At 45.6% G+C, this 23,289-nt stretch overlaps 1 protein-coding gene across 1 annotated transcript in view; it reads left to right on the forward strand.

Moving 5' to 3' along the window:
* UBTF (upstream binding transcription factor) overlaps window positions 1–23,289 on the forward strand; it is a 101,852-nt gene that overhangs the window by 11,887 nt on the left and 66,676 nt on the right. Inside the window, exons 3-5 of the mRNA XM_060255346.1 lie at window positions 3,802–3,977; window positions 5,699–5,782; window positions 14,747–14,902. Of these exons, the coding sequence (XP_060111329.1) occupies window positions 3,802–3,977; window positions 5,699–5,782; window positions 14,747–14,902 (416 nt within the window). The remainder of the gene's footprint in view (window positions 1–3,801; window positions 3,978–5,698; window positions 5,783–14,746; window positions 14,903–23,289) is intronic.

Below are 23,289 nucleotides of genomic sequence, written 5' to 3' on the forward strand. Positions count from 1 at the left end.
TTTGCTGTTGTGTTCTTTATGCCCTTTTAAAAAAATGTTAATGCACACACTTTACTGGGGGGAGAATCAGACTTTTGTGCCACACAGAGACTATTGTACAGACTATTGCTCTGTTGTTAAATCTGTTGCCATTAACTCATATGTGGCTGGTTTTGTTCATATTGCGATACGGGCTTCTCTGTGTTTTGTGATGGCAAATGCTGGTTATTTTAACAGGGGCAGCTGATTGATTTAAAAGCTTCCTGCAATTGGCAATGAGCAAAAATTCTAAGCTTTGGGATTTTTGAGTGGCTCATGGCCGTAGGCAGGCTGGAAAACAACATTCCATGTGGCAGATCTGTTTTTTTTTAAAAAATGTTATGCTTATTAATCATAATAAATTACAATAATGCATAATACATTCATTTATAGCTTGTCTTTTCTCAGTGAGACTGATCACAAAGTATGATAAAGACAATTCGGTCAGACTGCAAAGATCTCTAACGATTGGACACCGTAGTGGGGCTAGACTGAGGAATTGGAAAGCAGGGTTAATAAAACGAAAATAAAACTCTCTTAGGGCAACCAAAACCGCTAGTGTAGTAAAGAAATATCTAAGGCAACAAAACTTTGGTCTGCTTGGCATGCCAAACTGAACATCGAATGCTGCAAAGGTACATGTTTCGAGGAATGTACAATAAACATTGTGGTATCTGGTATTGGTGCTTACAGATAGTCTTCTAGGCTGATCTATTGTACTGTACTTATTAAAATATTTTTGTATTAATAAACATAAGGAATGCAATCGTGGAAGAGAAATGAGATAGAAATAGTGTAGCAGAAAACATTGACAATCATATTTGGTAGATAAAAACATAAATATTAAAGAGAAAGACCATCATTATATCAGTATTGTTTATTAAGTTGTAACTCCCACATTTTTCCATTTACAAAATTGTCAAACGGGTTTTTACTTTGTTATATACAGATTGCTTATGTACTTTTGTTTTGGTTTATATTCATTTTTAAAATTACTAACATTTCTACCGTTTGGTCATTGTAAACGTTTTAGAAATATATCGCTCAGTTCTGCCTCTTAATCGTTCTGAACTATAATTTAATTCTTATTTTAGTCTTTGATTCTGATCTATATATATCTGAAAAAATGCATTCCATTTTTCTTGGAATTCTGAATCTGGTTTGCTAAGCAAGTAAGACGTTAACTGTGCTGCTGTTGAATACTCCGTTCATTTTTCCAATCAGTCAATTCTGGGCATGTTTCAGCTTTCCATTTAAATGCAAATGCCACTCCCGCTGCTATTACCACATATTTAAGTAGTTCAGTGTGAGTTTTAATATATTAGATGGTAATATTTAACAGCAGACAGCATTGAATTGCTGTAAAGGGGTGTGTGTGAGATATGTACAGCAGTTCCCGGTATTGTTGCCTATTAGGCCACACACCCGGATGTGTGGCCTGTTAGGCCACACACCCAGATGTAGCCAATCCTCCTGGAGCTTCCAGGAGGCCCTGAATGAAGAGCCCTGTAAGGAATTCTAGCAGGACCTCCTTTGCCTATTAGGCACACACCCCTGATGTAGCCAGTTCTCCTGGAGCTTACAGCAGGCCCTGTACGAAGAGCCCTGTAAGGAATTCTAGCAGGACCTCCTTTGCCTATTAGGCCACACACCCCTGATGTAGCCAATCCTCCTGGAGCTTGGAGTAGGCCCTGTACGAAGAGCCCTGTAAGGAATTCTAGCAGGACCTCCTTTGCCTATTAGGCCACACACCCAGATGTAGCCAATCCTCCTGGAGCTCCCAGTAGGCTCTGTCCTAAGAGCCCAGTAAGCTCTTGGAGGATTGGCTGCATCAGGGTTGTGTGGTCTAATAGGCAAAGGAGTTCCTGCTACAAAAAAAGCCCAATGTATGGCAGAGCCAAGGAAAAGAAGAAATATATATCGAAGGAACAGGTTTTTTTAACTTTAGCGAAAGCACGGTAACAGCATCCCTAGGGACACGGGAAGTATAAATTACTTAAGACAGAGCACTGAGATTCCACAATATAAATCGGGATGTAATGTCTTTTTTTGGGGGGGTGGGGGTGGAAAAAGTCATGTATGTTAGTAGAAAAGAGGAAGAGTCCAGCAGTACCCTAAAGACTAACAAAATTTGTGGCAGGAGAGGCGCTTTCATGTATCACTGAAGAAGTGAGCTCACAAAAGAACTCACAAAAGTTCCTACCCTGCCACAAATCTTGTTAAGGCACCGCTACCCTCTTCCTTTTTTTTTCTAGTGATGTATGTGAGGTGTTTTTTTCTGAAAAGACATGACATCCTGATTTATATTTAGAGTTAGTAGCTGTTTTAACACTGGTATAGCATTTCATAGGAACCACAACAAATGGTGGGCGAAGACATCAGCGGTAGTATATCTTTTAAGCTCAGATCCTCTGCGATGTTGATCGGATTCTCCCCCCGAAATTATCATTTGACAGAAACATTCTCTTTTGGAAGATTACTGATCTTCGGGGGGGGGGGGGAAGCAACGAGTCTGTACTTTGAACACAGTTGGTAGTATTCATTGGCGATGGCAATAATTAATCATACATGGTAAAGAGTAAAAATCATAAAGAATAATTATAAAGAGTAAGACAGTTAACTAACTTTAAAAGAAGGGCTAATAATAAGAATACCTAGCATGTTGAAAAACAGGTATGATTGGATCAGTGAGCATTCATGTAATTACGTTTCATACAATCTGAGTGCTCAGTTAAATATTTAAAATAACCCCAGGGGTGTCAAACTCATTTGTTATGATATAAATGAGACCGTGTTGGGCCGGGCCATGTCTCATGTCAGGTAGTGGAGATACAAACTTTCTAAAGGACACAAACTCAAAATATTTTTTTTAAAAAGCTTAAAATAAAAAATTCTTAAAACGTTAGCACTTGTTGATCTTAAAGATGGTTTTTTTGCACCTCTCCCATGGGATCCAGGGAACTGGGCAAAGGAAGCTCTGGCTCTTTCCTTCCTTCCCCAGGGGACGGGGGGAGGAGCCTCAGCCAATAGAAGGAAGAGAGGCTTGGCTCAGCTCTGCGATTGAAAGAGCCTGGCAAAGCAAGCTCTCCCTCCCCCGCCCCCTTCCACTCCAAGGGAGGAGACTCATCCGATGGAGAAAATAGAGTTTTTGCTCTGTAGCTCCTGTGCGATTGAGCAAGCCTTGCAAAGCAAGCTGTGATCCAGAAGGAAGCAAGAGAGAGGGAGAAGGAAGCAGATGACAGCCAGTTCCTTGTGGGCTTGATAGGAGCCTTCTGGGGGCCTAATTTGGTCCCTGGGCCGCATGCTTGACACTCCTGCTCTAGATCCATCTGACTCCTTAATAAAACAGGATGGAGCTGTGTTTCAAAGGCCTTTTGTGGATTTTCTGCAAAATTTTCCCATGAATTTTTTAAAAAAGATAAGCCATTTAAGTAATTTATTAAATGGGCCAAAGTACCCAGTTGGCTGATTCAATAGTAACTGGCTAACAGTCTGAGCGGCCATTGAGACTGATTTGCATACATCTTCTCCTAGGGAGACCCTGATGTGCAGGGGTGGAATTCTAACAGGAGTTCCTTTGCATATTAGGCCACACCTCCCTGATGTAGCCAATTCTCTTGCAGCTTACAGTAGGCCCTGTAAGCTCTCGGAGGATTGGCTACATCAGGGGGTGTGCGGCCTGATATGCAAAGGAGTTCCTGCTAGAATTCCACCCCTACTGATGTGTATAAATGTCATAGCTGGCAAATGAAGGTTTTTTTCTCCCTGCTTTTGTGTTCCTAGACCGTTGGACCCAGGAAGACATGTTGACTCTCTTAGAATGCATGAAGAACAACTTGCCCTCCAATGACGGGAGCAAGTTCAAAACCACCGAATCCCATCTGGATTGGGACAAAGTGGCCTTCAAGGACTTCTCCGGTGACATGTGCAAGATAAAGTGGATTGAGATCTCCAACGAGGTGACTGCTTGCTTGGCATGGCGAGATCTGTCAGGTGACCTCGCTTTGTGTGAGAAATGCGGTTGAAGGTTGGAATTGGGCTTGTCACGTTACTCTTACTGTTTTTCTGGAAAAACTGTAGAACTTATCTTCCTGGTTCCTCTCTTTGGATTCTTGATCATCTCCTTGTCAAATGTTCTCCCATCTTCTCTTTTAACCCCCTTTCTTTTTGCAGACTACCACAACAATGTTTTTTTTTTGTTTTCTTACAGCTCCATTTCCTTATATGTCTTTTCTCTGACTAGCTGGTTCATTGTTGCATATAGTCTTCTAATCGTAGAAGACTTGCGTACTCCCAAGAGGAAGATCATTGCAAGATATATATGTACATATGAAGCTGCCTTCTACTGAATCAGACCCTTGGTCCATCAAAGTCAGTATTGTCTACTCAGACTGGCAGCAGCTGTCCAGAGTCTCCAGCTGAGGTTTTTCACACCTATTTGCCTGGACCCTTTTAGTTGGAGAAGCCGGGGATTGAACCTGGGGCCTTCTGCTTACCAAGTGGATGCTCTACCACCGAGCCACCATCCCTCCCCTTAGACATATGAACATATGAAGCTGCCTTCTACTGAATCAGACCCTCAGTCCATCTTAGTCAGTCTTGTCTACCCAGACTGGCAGCAGCTCTCCAGGGTCTCAAGCTGAGGTTTTTCACACCTACTTGCCTGGACCCTTTTTAGTTGGAGATGCCGGGGATTGAACCTGGGACCTTCTGCTTACCAAGCAGATGCTCTACCACTGAGCCACAGCCCCATTCATGGCTCTCCAGGGTCTCCAGCTGAGGTCTTTCGCACCTACTTGCCTGGACCCTTTTTAGTTGGAGGTGCCGGGGACTGAACCTGGGACCTTCTGCTTACCAAGCAGATGCTCTACCACTGAGCCACAGCCCCATTCATGGCTCTCCAGGGTCTCAAGCTGAGGTTTTTCACACCTACTTGCCTGGACCCTTTTTAGTTGGAGATGCTGGGGATTGAACCTGGGACCTTCTGCTTACCAAGAAATAAGATGCGGGATTAAAATTCAGTCCCAAAGTTCTGATCCAGAATGAAGCTGCAGGATTAGAATTCAGTCCCAAATTTCTGACTGTTGAAAGTCAGACAAAACCAGCCTTTGACAGTGGCCTCTTTTTTTGCTGCAAAAAGGAAATTGCCTTGCTTTCGAAGTTCATATCTTCCTTGCGTTACCGATTTAACGTCTCTCTTGACAGACTTCAAGGCACTCAGGTGGCAATTAGAGTTGTCCACTGGACAGTCATCTGCCCGATGGTAGATTTAGCAAACGAAAGTGAATGTGTGTATTGCAAAAGCCTCAATTTAATTGCCCTTTAAGAGAGATTGAAGCACATGTCAAGACATTGGATGGAAACTGTCACTCGTCAGGAAAATAGTAGGGTTTTGTTCTTGTTGATGTATATTCGGAAGTCCTTCGGAGAATGATCAAGCAGCGTGTCTTTGAATCTCAACTCCACCCATTAAAGAGAACCTTTCTAGATTAAGCAAATGAAGATGTAGTTGATGAATGGTGACGGCCTACTGGTTTCTAAGCCAATGAGCTTAAAAAGGAGCGACTATGCTGAGGACTGCGCTGTGAATGTACCCGTTAAATGTGCAACCCTAGAAATTATATGGGCAATGCCATTTTCTCACATTCTCCTTTCCCCAACTTTCCGGTTCTTTCTGCAGGTGAGGAAGTTTCGAACCCTGACAGAGTTGATCACGGATGCCGAGGAACACGTGAAAAACCCCTACAAGGGCAAGAAGCTGAAGGTGGGTGTGGCTTCGTTAAAGGGAGGGGTCTGTGAGAGGAGTTTCTGCCTCAAAGGAGACGGTTTTTTTGCTCTGCTCCCATGGCGCTATGTTGGTAGGCCAGTGTTTCCCCTAAACATAGAAATGGAAAGGGATCTCAAGAGTCATCTAGTCCAACCCCCTGCGCAATGCAAGAATTTCACAACTACTTCCCCCCACTCCGCCAGTGACCCCTGCTTTGAAGCTACTAGCTGATCTATCTTTCTTTCTTTCTTTCTTTCTTTCTTTCTTTCTTTCTTTCTTTCTTTCTTTCTTTCTTTCTTTCTTTCTTTCTTTCTTTCTTTCTTTCTTTCTTTCTTTCTTTCTTTCTTTCTTTCTTTTTCTTTCTTTCTTTTTCTTTCTTTCTTTCTTTCTTTCTTTCTTTCTTTCTTTCTTTCTCTCTCTCCCTCTCTCCCTCTCTCCCTCCTTCCTTCCTTCCTTCCTTCCTTCCTTCCTTCCTTCCTTCCTTCCTTCCTTCCTTCCTTCCTTCCTTCCTTCCTTCCTTCCTTCCTTCCCTCTTTGAATCAAAATTGACATCAGAAAAGCTTTTAAAAAAATAACTTCTAAATTTCCCCCCCAATTTGTCCCCCTTCATATTTCATGTACTCTTTCACAACAAAGATGCTGACTAGTACTGTGTATTTTGAACCATTGTTACAGCATTGTGTGTGTGTGTGTGTGTTAGTGGGAGGATTTCACTAGAAGAGTGGAGCAGTCCCAGGCACAGAGGCCTAAAGCATTGGTCTGTGTATATACTGAGAACATCAAGGTGGAGTCTCTTAGCAGCAGAGAGGATCGCTCCACAGCCCTAACTTCTAACGTGTTTCTCACTGCAGTACACTCACTGGTGCTTGGCTTGTGTTATCTTTCCTCCAGAGCTGTTGCCCAAATTCCTAGCCTTGCTGAGTCTGACTTCTGGCTCCTGGTCAGTCTGTCACATGGCTCTTAATTCGGGCTGTGCCTCCGACTTGAAGGTGCCAACCCCTGTGCAGGGACTCATGCAGAGACAAACTGGAGTGTAGCTTCTCTGTCGACATGGCAGAACGGCTTCCCCCTCAGAGAATACACCCAAAAAAGGGAATACAAACCAAATCCAAAAATTGAATGAGGTACCTTGAAGGTTAGGTGGGAAAAATATGTTTTTTTTAAACAAATAATTTCACTGCAGATAGAATAGAAATATAAGGAACCTACACTAAGCACTTGAGAACTAATTTCCTAAGTAACCGCACTCACACCCCCACCCATTTATACCCAAAACCGTACACTTACACACATTGTGTAGAACTTGCTTAGATTTATATTTTAATATTTAATATTTCACTTTAGATACGTTTCATTATAAAGCATGCATTACCTAAAACTTTTTTTCCCAATCATTCTCTGATTTAATTTTATTCTTGATTTTTAACTATATCATTTAAAAAAAAAACTTTCAATTTTTCTTGAAATTCTGGTTGGTTTGTTATGAATGAGCAGAGCAGAAATATTTGTGGTTTATAGAAGAAGAAGAAGAAGATATTGGATTTATATCCCGCCCTCCACTCCGAAGAGTCTCAGAGCGGCTCACAATCTCCTTTACCTTCCTCCCCCACAACAGACACCCTGTGAGGTGGGTGGGGCTGGAGAGGGCTCTCACAGCAGCTGCCCTTTCAAGGACAACCTCTGCCAGAACTATGGCTGACCCAAGGCCATTCCAGCAGGTGCAAGTGGAGGAGTGGGGAATCAAACCCGGTTCTCCCAGATAAGAGTCCGCACACTTAACCACTACACCAAACTGGCCGTCAAAATAGAAAATTAAGAACTTGATGATTTAAAAAAAGGACTAAAAGCATAATAAAAAGAAATCAGTTACAAGATAAGATGTAGAAGCAAACAATATGGAGTTGCAGAAATACAATTAGGCTCAACCATAGTAAACCTGATTAGTTACAAATATTAATATGTGATAAAATTATGAACACCTAAAATAAAACCAGTTAGTCATAAGATTTATTTACTAAAACAGCTGTTATGAATGAGAAATGTTAACTTTGCCATTGTCACATGTTCATTCAGTTTATTCCTCCATTTCTTCAAGTTTGGACATTTTGCTGCTTTCCATTTTGCTGCCAATATTAATCTTGCCGCTGTTAATATATACTTATATAAATTCACAGTGTATTTTTGTAATGATAAGGTATTTAATAGCATACTTTCTGGGTCCATTGCAAACTTAAGGCTTAGTATCGTCTGCATTTCTTCATGTATCTCTATCCAACAGGAACAATGGTAAAAATGAATTTAAAAATCAATTTATTGTACAGTGCATTTAAAACAAATTAAAAACATAGGCCTTGAATTATCCCCTGGCCTGGAAACGCCTGGGCTAAGTAGCTCTTAATGCATGTTAAATAATATAAATAAGTAGCCACAAGTTGATAGAATACAAATAAGCCCACGGTTACAGTGCAGAAGACCAAACGTGTACAGTGGCCACTGATACGTAGCGACACATACACACAAAGAAGAATTTTTCATATAAGAAGCCAGAACGGATGATTGCCATGTTGTACTTTGTGGTCAAATGGTGACATTCTTAGGATTGTGAATCTTGTTTCATTATTCTCATGTTCACACATGCAAATGTATGGCTGTAAATTATCTCTCATTTGGTCGGTTCATTTCCTCATGGTGTTTGTGTATACATCAGGGGTGGCCAAACTTGCTTAATGTAAGAGCCACACAGAATAAATGCCAGATGTTTGAGAGCTGTAAGACAGGAAGGAAGGGGAGGTAGAGGTAGAAAGAAAACAACTTTAAATGTATTATTCAAGCTGGCTTGGGTTGGAGAAATGATTTGGAGTGATTTAAAGAGAGTAATGAGCCCCGTGGCGCAGAGTGGTAAAGCTGCAGTACTGCAGTCGGAGCCCTCTGCTCACAACCTGAGTTCGATCCCAGCGGAAGCTGGTTCAGGTAGCCAACTCCAGGTTGGTTCAGTCTTCCATCCTTCCGAGGCCGGTAAACTGAGTACCCAGCTTGGAGGGAAAGTGTAGATGATTGGGGAAGGCAATGGCAAACCACCCCGTAAAAAAAGTCTGCCGTGAAAACGTGAAAGCAATATCACCCCAGAGTTGGAAACGACTGGTGTTTGCACAGGGGACTACCTTTACCTTTAAAGAGAAAAATGCCTTCTCCAAGCTAGCCAACGGGGCAGTGGACGCTTCGAGAGCCACACAGTATGTGTGAAAGAGCCACATGTGGTTCCTGAGCCACAGTTTGGCCACCCCTGGTATACATTAACCATCAGTCCAACAAAATATGTTGTATTAGTGACCACTGAAAATGGCCAATTGGGCTAAAACATGTTCGGTCTTGTTTACTGTGATTGTGGACTTGTTTGTACTTCAGTGTCATTTGTATTCCCCCCCCCGCCCCGAAAAAGAGAAAGGCAGGAGCAGTGAATCTTGTAGAGATACAAGGGACAGCCTGTTTGTGAGAGAGGTGCTCTGAGCAGGCTTGAATTATTTATTTCTCACTGACATCTTGAATATTGCACAGTTTGGCAGTTACTCGAAAGAGTCATGACTTTGGTTCTTATCCTCAACTCATGGTGAGCTGCTATATGAGCCAGGGCAGCTGCTGTGAGAGCCCTCTCAGCCCCACCCACCTCACAGGGTGTCTGTTGTGAGGGGAGAAGATATAGGAGATTGTGAGCCGCTCTGAGTCTCTGATTCAGAGAGAAGGACGGGGTATAAATCTGCCCCCACCTCCCAGGGTGTCTGTTGTGAGGGGAGAAGATATAGGAGATTGTGAGCCGCTCTGAGTCTCTGATTCAGAGAGAAGGGCGGGGTATAAATCTGCCCCCACTTCACAGGGTGTCTGTTGTGAGGGGAGAAGATATAGGAGATTGTAAGCAGCTCTGAGTCTCTGATTCAGAGAGAAGAGCGGGGTATAAATCTGCCCCCACCTCACAGGGTGTCTGTTGTGGGGGGAGAAGATAGAGGAGATTGTGAGCCGCTCTGAGTCTCTGATTCAGAGAGAAGGGCAGGGTATAAATCTGCCCCCACCTCACAGGGCGTCTGTTGTGGGGGGAGAAGATATAGGAGATTGTGAGCCGCTCTGAGTCTCTGATTCAGAGAGAAGGGCGGGGTATAAATCTGCCCCCACTTCACAGGGTGTCTGTTGTGAGGGGAGAAGATATAGGAGATTGTAAGCAGCTCTGAGTCTCTGATTCAGAGAGAAGGGCAGGGTATAAATCTGCCCCCACCTCACAGGGCGTCTGTTGTGGGGGGAGAAGATAGAGGAGATTGTGAGCCGCTCTGAGTCTCTGATTCAGAGAGAAGGGCAGGGTATAAATCTGCCCCCACCTCACAGGGCGTCTGTTGTGGGGGGAGAAGATAGAGGAGATTGTGAGCCGCTCTGAGTCTCTGATTCAGAGAGAAGGGCGGCGTATAAATCTGCCCCCACCTCACAGGGTGTCTGTTGTGAGGGGAGAAGATAGAGGAGATTGTGAGCCGCTCTGAGTCTCTGATTCAGAGAGAAGGGCGGGGTATAAATCTGCCCCCACTTCACAGGGTGTCTGTTGTGAGGGGAGAAGATATAGGAGATTGTGAGCCGCTCTGAGTCTCTGATTCAGAGAGAAGGGTGGGGTATAAATCTGCCCCCACCTCACAGGGTGTCTGTTGTGAGGGGAGAAGATATAGGAAATTGTGAGCCGCTCTGAGTCTCTGATTCAGAGAGAAGGACGGGGTATAAATCTGCCCCCACTTCACAGGGTGTCTGTTGTGAGGGGAGAAGATATAGGAGATTGTGAGCCGCTCTCTGATTCAGAGAGAAGGGCGGGGTATAAATCTGCCCCCACCTCACAGGGTGTCTGTTGTGAGGGGAGAAGATATAGGAGATTGTGAGCCGCTCTGAGTCTCTGATTCAGAGAGAAGGGTGGGGTATAAATCTGCCCCCACTTCACAGGGTGTCTGTTGTGAGGGGAGAAGATATAGGAGATTGTAAGCAGCTCTGAGTCTCTGATTCAGAGATTAGGGCAGGGTATAAATCTGCCCCCACCTCACAGGGTGTCTGTTGTGGGGGGAGAAGATATAGGCGATTGTGAGCCGCTCTGAGTCTCTGATTCAGAGAGAAGGGCGGGGTATAAATCTGCCCCCACTTCACAGGGTGTCTGTTGTGGGGGGAGAAGATATAGGAGATTGTGAGCCGCTCTGAGTCTCTGATTCAGAGAGAAGGGCGGGGTATAAATCTGCCCCCACTTCACAGGGTGTCTGTTGTGAGGGGAGAAGATATAGGAGATTGTAAGCAGCTCTGAGTCTCTGATTCAGAGATTAGGGCAGGGTATAAATCTGCCCCCACCTCACAGGGTGTCTGTTGTGGGGGGAGAAGATATAGGAGATTGTAAGCAGCTCTGAGTCTCTGATTCAGAGAGAAGGGCAGGGTATAAATCTGCCCCCACCTCACAGGGCGTCTGTTGTGGGGGGAGAAGATAGAGGAGATTGTGAGCCGCTCTGAGTCTCTGATTCAGAGAGAAGGGCGGCGTATAAATCTGCCCCCACCTCACAGGGTGTCTGTTGTGAGGGGAGAAGATATAGGAGATTGTGAGCCGCTCTGAGTCTCTGATTCAGAGAGAAGGGCAGGGTATAAATCTACAGTTGTAATAGTCTTCCTCCTCCTCCCACTATCCCCTCCAGTGCCCTGTCTCAAAGTCATTTTTACCTTGGTGATCACAATCGGACTCTTTACTCTTGGAAGGATCTGATTTTGGAGTATCTTAAGCGTTGACGTTTCCCTTCAGGGAACTGCAAAGGAAACCATACACATTAATTTGCTTTCTAAAGCTCTTTTTTTGGCGAGTGAAGAGAATGGTAGTGAAGAGTTGGAGCTGAGTTCTGACCCTAGACGTATAACGCAGTAAACACAGCTGTGGAAATATATTTTTGGCAAGCCTCACACGTTTTAAAAACACCAATAAATGGGAATGGGGCTCTGCAATCAAGGATTAAAGAAGGTGTCTAAATCTAATGTTAAAATCCTTAATCTTAACTGAGGAAGTGTACATCTACTTCCTAAGCATGTTCCCACCAAGGCTTCTTTTGTAGAAAAAGCCCAGCGGGAACTAATTTGCATATTAGGCCACACCCCTGACAGCACCACTGTTTCACACAGGGGATCATTTGCATATTAGGCCACACCCCTGATGCCAAACCAGCTGGAACTGCGTTCCTGCTAAAAAAAAAAAAAGGCCCTGGTTCTCACCATGTAGAACAACAAATAAGCACAATGGGGACACAAAGCAGGAAGAATTTTTGGGTTTACAGAAAAATCTAAAAACTGGGGTTTTTTTTAAATTGGGGGGCTACTTAGCTCACCGCCCAAGCCAAGAACAGTGATTTCTATACATTTACAGACATGGACATGGGGACTGCAAATGAAAGGCACTTTGAGGTTGCTGTAGCAACCTGAAATTGCATGCAACAGTGGAAGCAAGTAAGCAAAGTAGGGGGAAATGAGGAAACAGATAGAAATTTCAGGGGTAAGAGGGCAGGGGTGGAGAAGCAGGTGGAGGGGAAGGGGGAAGGGAAGACTGGTTAGGTGGGTGGGTGGGTGGGAAAGTGGGACCAAAAACACCAGAATGAGTGGGTGTGAGGAGAAGAGTGTGTAGAGCTGAGAGAATATGAAAATAGCAATAGTACAGAGAGTATCTTACTATTTAAGCATGTATTCCTGCCTTGCAAAGTTATTAACTTTACTTCAAGCTGGGAACAGACAAAAAGAAGAAGAGGGGTGGAAAAATAGAAGAAGAGGTTTTTATACATCACTTCTCTCCACTGTAAGGAGTCTCATAGCGGCTTACTATGGGCCTTTTCACACTTACCGGTGGAAACCAGAAGGGAGTCGGTATTGTGCTGCCTTGCAGTAATCCGAGACAGGGATGGGAGTTTTCAGACACATGTGTTTTTTTTCCGGTAGGGTTTCGTGATTGAAGCAAGCCATTTCACACTGTTCCGCTTTTATCTCGCTTCCACCAGCACCAGCTGTTTTTGCCTGCAGCTCGCGGTCTCCAGCTTATTTTTTTGGGGGGGGGGAATGTCGGGCAAAGATCGCTATAGCGACGTATCACAACAGCACCACCATAGAGATGGCTAGGCTCCATTGAGATAAGTTACCAGGTTTCAGCGGCGGCGATCTCTGGCATCTTAATGGAACCCAGGCATCCCTATGGTGATGCTGTTGTGATACGTCGCTATAGCGCTATAGCGATCTTAGCCGATGTCCCCCCCCCCCCCCCAAAAAAGCCGGAGATCGTGCGCCGGCGGGCGAAAAAGGGCGCGAAAACTGCTCCCGGATTAGATACTGGACATTTCACACAGCGCCCCATACCGATTTCAACCCGGAAGGAGGGGTTGAAAACTGGAAGAAGCTGCTCTTTGTTAGTAACGCCTCAGGCATGCCTCACTACCGGGACAGCCGCGGGACTGTGTGAAAAGGTGACAGTATTCCGGTAGCAGCCAGTTACTGAGTCGGGTCTGTCTGAAATGCCAGCAGAAACCCGTTACTGTTCAGTAACTGACCAGCTTCCATACCGGAATACATAGGCTGTGTGAAAAAGTTCAATCTCTTCCCCTTCTCCCCATAGCAGACATCTGAGAAAGTTCTTAGAGAACTGGGATTGGCCCAGGGTCACCCAGCAGGTCTCATAGGGAGGAGTGGGAATCAAACCCACGTTCTCCAGATTCAAGTCTTGCCACACAACCCTGGTTCTTCAGTATCTCCAAAGCCATTTTAAAATCTTTTTGTTTGAAAAGGCCTCTCTCATAGGAGAATTCCTTTCTAAATTCACTTCTGCTCATACTCGCATTACAAGTCAGTTGTGATGTATGCCCCTTTAGGCTTTTTTTTCTGAATAAACAATTTTTATTAGTAACATATGGTAGCAAAACTATATCTACAATTTATAAAAACTTAAAGTAAAAGAAAAAACTTTCTACCCCATATCTTACTTTTCCCCCACCCCTCCCCCCGTTACTTGACCCCCGCCAATGTTATTTACTTAAAGGAAACAAATATTAAAGGTACCCTTAACTATTAAACCCCCCCCCCAAAAGTTATATTCTTATTTTTAAAACCTTAATCATTATCAAAGATTGTCCAATGTCCTTTTATTTTCCACTCTTTTTCTACGTATCTTCTGAATTTCTTCCACTCCAACTTAAAAAGTTCCAAATCATAGTCTCTTAATTTTCTTGTTAATTTGTCCATTTCACTCCATGACATAACTTTTGTAATCCAATCCCATTTCTCTGGTATTTTTTCTTGCTTCCACAGCTGCGCATACAATGTCCTAGCAGCTGAGAGCAAGTACCATATTAAAGTTCTGTCTTCTTTTGGAAATTTTGTGTTTGTATCCTGTGATCAATGCTCACAAAGTAGAATTCCTGCTCACAAGACTCCACAGCTTAGAGGGAACATTGGTCCCAAGCAATGTTCCCTCTAAGCTTCAGAGTCTTGTGAGCAAAAATTCTACTTTGTGAGCTGCTGGCATTAAAGTTGTGAGCTCCTGCATCAATTAGTGTGCTCTGGGGCCCTTTTCCCTGAGCTAAGACAAAAATGCATGAGCCAGAGGCTAAAAAACTGTGAGCTAGCTCATACTAGCTCAGCTTAGAGGGAACACTTCCTGTGATATGGTTGGAAGTTGGAAAACACCAAAATAATTGAATTCTGATAGTTTACAGTGTGAGAAGGAACAAGCAGTATACTGTGGGTTGTTACTGCCGCAGAAAGCTACGAAACGTGCAGAATGTTATGGGTGTGTTCAGTTTATTCCATTGGCTTCTTAAAATGTGGAGAGTGCCCCCATTACGAGCGCTCAGCTCAGCTCTCTTAGTTCAAATAGATTTTCCGGTCTTTGGGATGCCATCGGGCTTGAAATGTTCCTTGTTCCCCTCCCTCCCCATTCAGAAGCATCCCGACTTCCCCAAGAAACCTTTGACCCCGTACTTCCGTTTCTTCATGGAGAAGCGAGCAAAATACGCCAAGCTGCACCCAGAGATGAGCAACCTGGATCTCACTAAGATACTTTCAAAGAAGTATAAAGAGCTTCCTGAAAAGAAAAAGGTAAGCGACGTTAGTTTGGGGCGATACAGTAGGATTATCTGTGGGGTGCAATAAATTTGTTGGCTTGCAGCGATGGTCCTTGGATTGCCTCTTCACATCCAGTGAAAGCCCTGTTCACATGGAAGAAGTGGTTTATCATCCTCAAAGGACTCTTGCGGAGGAGACCAATGTGGAATTGCTCGAGTTGTCAAACACTAGCTCAGCTCACACTAGTATGCTTGTGATATGGTTGGAAGCTGGAAAACACTAAAATAATTGAGTTCTGATAGTTTACAGCGAGGGAAGGAACAAGCACTATACTGTGAGTTGTAACTGCCGCAGAAAGTTACAAAACATGCAGGATGTCATGGGTGTGTAATGAGTTTATTATCAGCTTCTCAGGGCTTTTTTTTTGTAGCGGGAACTCCTTTGCATATTAGGCCACACACACCCTGATGTAGCCAGTCCTCCTGGAGCTTACAGCAGGCCCTGTACGAAGAGCCCTGTCAACTCTTGGAAGATTGGCTGCATCAGGGATGTGTGGCCCAGGCCTCAGATTCAGTGGGAGCTGACAGGAGTGCGGCTCCTGAACCTTTCTGAGATTTCCTCCTCCTCCTCCTGAGAGTTCCACCTCCTTGTCCATTGAATAGTAGGTGCAGCTGCATAACAATCCCTGGATGAGCACCATCTATTTTTCTACAAAACGACCCCTGGTGTGGCCTAATATGCAAAGGAGTTCCTGCTGCACACCCCCCCCCATGCTTCTGCTTTCTGCAAAAAAGGCAGGACAAGGAAAATACCCTTTTCCCCCAAAGTCGCAAAACTGGGAGCAGGGAGGAGGTCAGTTAAAAGTACAAATAATATCTTGGCACCTAGAGCAAGACCCCTGTGTGGGCCCCCCAGTCCATTTGGGTTTAGAGGAAACTTGCTTTTTGCTACCATTTGATCCTGGCTGGGAAATGGGAGGGACTTGAGCCTGGGTATCCACTCTTGAGGGGCCTGCTTATGTGATCTATTTTGACAATAATCGACTCCCCCCCCTCCCCCCATGTCACCACAACCTCTGTGTGGGTGGTTCCCAGCCCTACTAAGCTCGTGGGCCCTTCTGGAATATTGAGAACAAAATGGCTGCCGTGGGAGGGCATTGTCAAGAACAAAATGGCTACCCTGGGGTTGGGTCCATCACAGAACATCGGGGGATTCCACACCTATCGTAGTGGTGGTTGTTTCGAAATGGGCGCAGCCTAAGGACACAAACTGGAAGTCAAAGAAGGAGGAAGGGAGCACCAAGAAATACACTGGTGGCCACGGGTCACCCCTATGGATCACTGCTGTGTGTTGTGACATGTTGGGGAGTCAATTGAGATGTTGAAATGGTATGATTGAAATTCATACAGTCATCTGAATCAGCAGTGGTGTAAAGACAGTAGCAGGAATATGTTGCTTCTGAAGTTGAGACCTCCCCCGATATGTGCGAAAAACAGAAAACATCTAAGCTGGAGGGGGTGCGGTGAGAGGGGAATTGGTTTGTGAATGTACCCATTGGGTACATTGCCCTCTCACCACACTAGAAAGAGCAGCTCTCCAGCAGCCCTGGCCTCACTCAATGCACAGCAGCCAAGAAGGTCAGAGCGCCTGCTCCGGCTGCAACGCCACTGAGGATGTTCTCTGCAGCTGAGAACGAAACGTCTGGAAGAAAAATTTTCTCCAGTAGAACACGGCACTTGAGCCCGAAAGATTCTACAAACCCTGAAGCTGTAGCTCTTTCTTTCCTTTCCCAGGGGTTGGAGGAGCCTTAGCCAATAGAAGGGAGAGAGGCTTGGCTCAGTAGTTTTTCTGTGTGATTGAGAGAGCCTGGCAAAGGGAGCCAAAAGACCAATTTAAAATATATGAAATCTAAAACTACAGCTTGACAATAGAGACTAAAATTGCAGGTTCTGCCTCACAGACATGGCCTGTTGTCCAGGTCCAGCAGATCTTATAGCACTGGGATCGGATGAAGGGGGGAGGCTGGTAACAAGTGACGGCCACTGCCTCAGCTGAAAGCCTGGCAAAAGAGCTCTGTTTTACAGGCCCTGTGGAATTCGAGCAGATCCCGCAGGGCCCGGATCTCCAGGGGGAGCTCATTCCACCAGGCAGGGGCCAAGGCTGAAAAGGCCCTGGCCCTCGTTGAGGCCAGATGGACATCTCTGGGGCCAGGTATTACCAAAAGTCGTTGGGTCGCTGAACCCCTGCAGGGCTCATACAGGGAGTTAGGGACTTCAGGGGAGCGAAAGGATACCCAGTGTGGAGTTAGTGGGACACATCCATGGTCCTAAAGATGGCTTCTTGCTCTGTTACAGTAAAACCTCAGGTAATACCTGTATTTTTGGCATATGAAATTGCTGTTACCAGTATTGCGTTCTCCTTTTTGGACCCATGGATCAGTCTTCATCAAGGACACCACTATGGTAGCAGCATTCCTGAAACAGCAAAACAACCTTCATCGTAGATGAACTGGCTTCTTGTGGCTAACTTGTGCTGACAGTACCATAATATGCCCGCTACCATCCATCTGAGTTCTGTGTGTCACACCACAGAAATTTTGCTGCTACTTCTACTCTGCATCTAATTCATTTCATGATAATGATAAGGGGGGGGGGGGGGATTGGACCTCCTGATGGCACCTGGGTTTTGACCACTGTGTAACACAGAGTATTGGCCTGAGCCAGCTTGGCTTCTGTTATGTTCTTATCACTGCCTTACTCAACGAAACATTGCATAAATTAGCTAGACGCAGGGGTGGCCAAACTGTGGCTCTTTCACACATATTGTGTGGCTTTTGAAGCCCCCATCGCCCAGGCATTTCTCTCTTTAAATCACTTTGCCAAGCCAGGTGGCAGCTTGGAGAATGCATTTAAAGTTAAAGTTGCTTTCTTTCTTCCCCTGTCTATTTGCCTGCCTTCCAACATTTGACATTCATGTCTTACAGCTCGCAAACATCTGACATTTATTCTGTGTGGCTCTCACATTAAGCAAGTTTGGCCACCCCAGAGCTAGAGTAATAAACAGTCAGCTTTCAGCATTTCCTCAGACTTAACGTCAGCCATCACCTCTATCTTAATGTTAATTCACCTCTATATACCTCTATCTTAATGTTAATTCACCTCTATATATATTCCATCCTGTGAAGAAGAGTGCAGATTTATACCCCGCCCTTCTCTCTGAATCAAGATTCTCAGAGCAGCTCACAATATCCTTTACCTTCCTCCCCCACAACAGACACCCTGTGAGATGGGTGGGGCTGAGAAGACTCTCACAGCAGCTGCCCTTTCAAGGACAACCTCTGCCAGAGCTATGGCTGACCCAAGGCCCTGCCAGCAGCTGCAAGTGGAGGAGTGGGGAATCAAACCCGGTTCTTCCAGATAAGAGTCTGCACACTTAACCACTACACCAAACTGTGATTCTTATGTCACTGTCAACACAGTTACTGTTGCCACCCAATGTTCTGTTGTCCTTTGGTGGACGTGGCCTTCTAATCTGCAGCGGAGTGCTAAAATTTCATCCGTCACTTGTGGGTATTATTACAGTCGGGTCATTTTGTAGAAAAATAGGTGGTGGACCTCTTCCAGGGATTATTATGCAGCTGCACATTCTATTCAATGGACAAGGAGGTGGAACTCTCAGAAGGAGGAGGTGGAACTCTCAGAAAGGTTCAGGAGCTGTGCTCCTGTGAGCTCCTGCTGAATCTGAGGCCTGATTACAGTCACGAGCATGGTCTGAGTTTGCTTTCATTTTGCCTTGGATCAGCAGGCAGTGAGTGGAGGGGGAGAGGACGTATCTGGGTCTCTCTCTCTCCCCCTCCCCCCTCTCTCTTGTGCGTATGCGTAGAGCTGGAGCTCAAGCTGCCTATCGAGCACAGGGCTATACAAAATGGGTCAACCCAGGCCTCTCCAATAGGAGCCATGCAGTAAAGCAATTTGCAAAGCCCTATCCAGTAAAATGAGTACCCAGCTTGTTGGGGGGGTGGGGGAGTGTAGATGACTGGGGAAGGCAGTGGCAAACCACCTCGTAAAGAGTCTGCCGTGAAAACATGATGCGTCGTCACCCCAGAGTCGGAAACGATTGGTGCTTGCACAGCTGACTTAACTTTTTTTTATCCAAGCGAGTGGAGGCATGACCTTCGCAATCCATGGATGATTTCCCTCCCCCCCCCCCCCCCCCCCCACTGAAGGAGAATAAGTTTTCCTTCTGGGCTGGAGAGCCCACAGTATGGACTATGGACCGTAAGGACTCACGGAGCCTTGCAGGAGCTGAATTGTGCATAGCTTGTCCCAAGTTCCTTGCGCTGAGAATTGCATATTCATCTTTCCTCCTACTCCATGATGCCCCTGTTCACTTAGTCATGTGATAACATATTACAGCACTGGAAGAAGAAGAAGATATTGGATTTATATCCCGCCCTCCACTCCGAAGAGTCTCAGAGCGGCTCACAATCTCCTTTACCTTCCTCCCCCACAACAGACACCCTGTGAGGTGGGTGGGGCTGGAGAGAACTCTCCCAGAAGCTGCCTTTTCAAGGACAACCTCTGCCAGAGCTATGGCTGGCTCAAGGCCATGCTAGCAGCTGCAAGTGGAGGAGTGGGGAATCAAACCCGGTTCTCCCAGATAAGAGTCTGCACACTTAACCACTACACCAAACTGGCTCGCCACAGAGAGCCAAATTCTGTTTCCACCAAGCACACTGGCAGCCATCCTTGGCATGATGCCCGCTTCTCAAGGAGGCTTGCAGCTTACCGCTTCCTCTGGTGACAGCTGCTAACAAGGTGGGAATCTCCTAGCGACCCACAAGTCCTCTCAGGCCGGGGCCTTGTAGACTTGGGGCGCCATCTTGGGAACAGTGCTTGGAACGCGGCGTGACCGAGAGCTCCATGTGGCTTTATAGAAATGATAGAGTAGCACGGCTTTATAGAAATCTCTTTGCACCATTGCCAGATGTTTCTACTGCGACAGCCTTCCAGGACCAGAACACCTCGGCAGAGAGGAAACACAGTGGTGCACCAGCCCTCACTGCCTCATGAAGATATTGGATTTATACCCCACCCTTCGCTCTGAGTCAGGGCTGAGAGAGCTCTCACAGCAGCTGCCCTTTCAAGGACAACTCTTGTGAGAGCTATGGTATTGCATCCTGACACCACTTCTCTGCCAGAAGCAGTTGATGTATTCCATCTCTCCCAAGATGCTACGCTTTGGGTTTTCTTACCTGATCCCTAAAATAAGGGAGAGCAAACCATAATTTTAGATCTGCGACGAGGTTGTCTTGTTATTTAAATCGTACTAAGGATTTTGAAGAGGACAATCTTTTCTTAGGATATAATAAGGCATTCCAGAGGGTCCACTTCGAGACTGTGAATCATCTCAACCATTTTCTACTACTGGTTTTCATGCCAATCTCTGTCTCAGCCAATTTCTCTGGCTCATTGGATTTGGATCACTTTCTACTTTAGCCGTCTTTCTCAGAGGCCTACCTCTGAGATTGGCAGAGGTCCAGCTTGGTTCATATCCGGAACAGACCTCTCTTTTTACACTAGTGAGTTGAGCTGTTCAAGATACATTCTCTAGCCAGGCTGTTTTTTGTATCCCATCTTTTCCTGAAACTGACTAGTGCTCGCCACCAAATAGCTTAGCTAGACATTCATATGCAGGGCTGCTCAGAGGTTACGCATTAAAACTGAGGTTCTGAGGGGTCATCTGTGTCATCTCGCAACTAGGTTCTGTGCCAGTGCAGAAGTCAACTCCAGAATATTCTACAGCTCTAACCCAAGAATTGGTGCTCAGATCCCTTTCCTAAGGAAGGGTGCTGTCTCGATGCATGTCTCGAGGGGTTAGTGTCTTTCCATTGGCAGCTCCGTGAAAGAGGTAATAAGATGCCACAAACCAGGAGCTTATAAGATGCCAGTAACCCCGTAGCACAGAGTGGTAAAGCTGCAGCACTGCTGTTCAAACTCTCTGCTCACGACCTGAGTTCGATCCCGGCAGAAGCTGGGTTCAGGTAGCCGGCTCAAGGTTGACTCAGCCTTCCATCCTTCCGAGGTCGGTAAAACGAGTCCCCAACTTGCTGGAGGGGAAGCGTAGATGACTGGGGGAGGCAATGGCAAACCACCCTGTAAAATGTCTGCCGTGAAAATGTTGTGATGTGACGTCACCCCAGAGTCGGAAACAAATGGTGCTTGCACAGGGGACTACCTTTGCCTTTAACCAGGAAAGGAGGGTGTGTTGTTCAATTGTGTGGATAACCACTCCAAATAAGAGTGAGTACAAGCAAGTAACGTGGCATTACCAGTAGACAATCTGTCCTTATTTGGTGACTTGTGTTCATTGGGTAAGGAGAAAGAGTCCTCAATAGGATTGGTACTTGACCTTATAGCAGTATCTGAAATCCTTCTGGTCCCCTTTTGATGATGTCATCAAGTACTTCCCTGTCCTGTGTCACTTGCTTCCAGCAAAATTTCAAATGTCCCTACAGAATTCCCTGTGAGAATTCCCTCCAAATGAAACTGATTTTTTTTCCCCTGCCATGCTTGCTGATTGGCTATTTAAAAGGCCTCCCTTTGCATATGATTGGTTCAGCCCTCTTTGCTCAAAATTCTGAGTGCCGAATAGCTGCAGAAATTTCCTGTGGTTATTCATCTATAAGAGACGAACATCCTTAACAACTGGAGAATTAAAATTCTTCAGTCGTTCTTACCTTGAAAACTCTGAACCAAAAGGGTGGGGAGGAAGAAGTTTCTGATTCATACTAGATGCTGAGTTTGTTGAAAAACTTTTAAGATCCACCCCTGGAGAAAACTTGGGAAATGGTTGATTTCTAGATGGCAGCCTTAGATATATCTTAGAAATCGAGGTGCTGGTTCTTACCTTCACAGCCCTACATGGCCAGGGACCTGCATCCCATAGGGACGGCCTTTCTCCACATGTTCCCCAGAAAGCACTTCGGTGGGTCAAAAAACCTGCTTTCAATCCCTGGCCCTAAGGAGGCCAGGCTCATGACAACTAGAGCTAGAACCTTTTCTGTAGTAGCCCCACATTGGTGAAATGAGTTCCCTGAGGGGGTCAGGGCCCTGCGAGAGCTCGTACGGTTCCACGGGGCCTGTAAGACGACACTCTTCCACCAGGCATTTGCAAGTTAGATCATCGGCTACTACAGTTCCCGAAAAACATCTGGACCACCTCTTGCAGTCTGCTCTATATAGAACATCTGATTCGTTAAGATCTGCTTTACGGAGAACACCTAGCTGGAATAGCAAGACCAACCCGCTTAAGGTCATAGCACCTGCAATGCCCGTTTTTATGTTTTAGATTGCTTTTCTTGTTTTTATGTTTTATTATATGTCCGCATTCATGCATATGCATGACCGTGTGAGCCGCCCTTAGCCTGCCTCGGCAGGAAGGATGGGATACAGATTGAATTAAATAAATAAATAAAATCTAGAAGGCTCGTCGTGATGCCATTTTGCCTTTTTCTCAGAAAAGCTGCAACTGTGCGCATGGGTCTCTTCTTAAACCGTGGGACTTCATGAAACAAAAGTTGGAGTCCGGCGGTTCCTTTAAGACCAACCAAGTTTTATCCAAGGTATGAGCTTTCGTATGCAAGTGTGCATGCACACGAAAGCTTAGACCCAGGAGTAAACTTTGGTTGGTCTTAAAAGTGCCGCTGGACTCGAACTTTGTTCGGTTGCTTCCGATCGACACGGCTGCCCACCTGGATCGAATCTACCTTCATGGTAGTTCACAGCACTTTTCTAGCCTGTGGTGACGTGAGATCAGTTGCCCACTGTGGAATCTACGGGGAGAGTGTGATGGGGAACTAGAGGCTGAGAGCCAGTTTGGTGTGGTGGTTAAATGTGCGGACTCTTACCTGGGAGAACCGGGGTTTGATTCCCCACTCCTCCGCTTGCACCTGCTGGAATGGCCTTGGGTCAGCAATAGCTCTAATAGAGAGCCAGTTGGGTGCAGTGGTTAAGTGTGCGGACTCTTATCTGGGAGAACTGGGTTTGATTCCCCATTCCTCCACTTGCAGCTGCTGGAATGGCCTTGAGTCAGCCATAGCTCTAATAGAGAGCCAGTTTGGTGCAGTGGTTAAGTGTGCGGACTCTTATCTGGGAGAACCAGGGTTTGATTCCCCACTCCTCCGCTTGCACCTGCTGGAATGGCCTTGGGTCAGCCATAGCTCTAATAGAGAGCCAGTTTGGTGCAGTGGTTAAGTGTGCGGACTCTTATCTGGGAGAACTGGGTTTGATTCCCCATTCCTCCACTTGCAGCTGCTGGAATGGCCTTGAGTCAGCCATAGCTCTAATAGAGAGCCAGTTTGGTGCAGTGGTTAAGTGTGCGGACTCTTATCTGGGAGAACCGGGGTTTGATTCCCCGCT

The sequence above is a fragment of the Heteronotia binoei genome, chromosome 15 (assembly GCF_032191835.1).
Source record: "Heteronotia binoei isolate CCM8104 ecotype False Entrance Well chromosome 15, APGP_CSIRO_Hbin_v1, whole genome shotgun sequence".
Classification (NCBI taxonomy): Eukaryota; Metazoa; Chordata; class Lepidosauria; order Squamata; family Gekkonidae; genus Heteronotia; species Heteronotia binoei.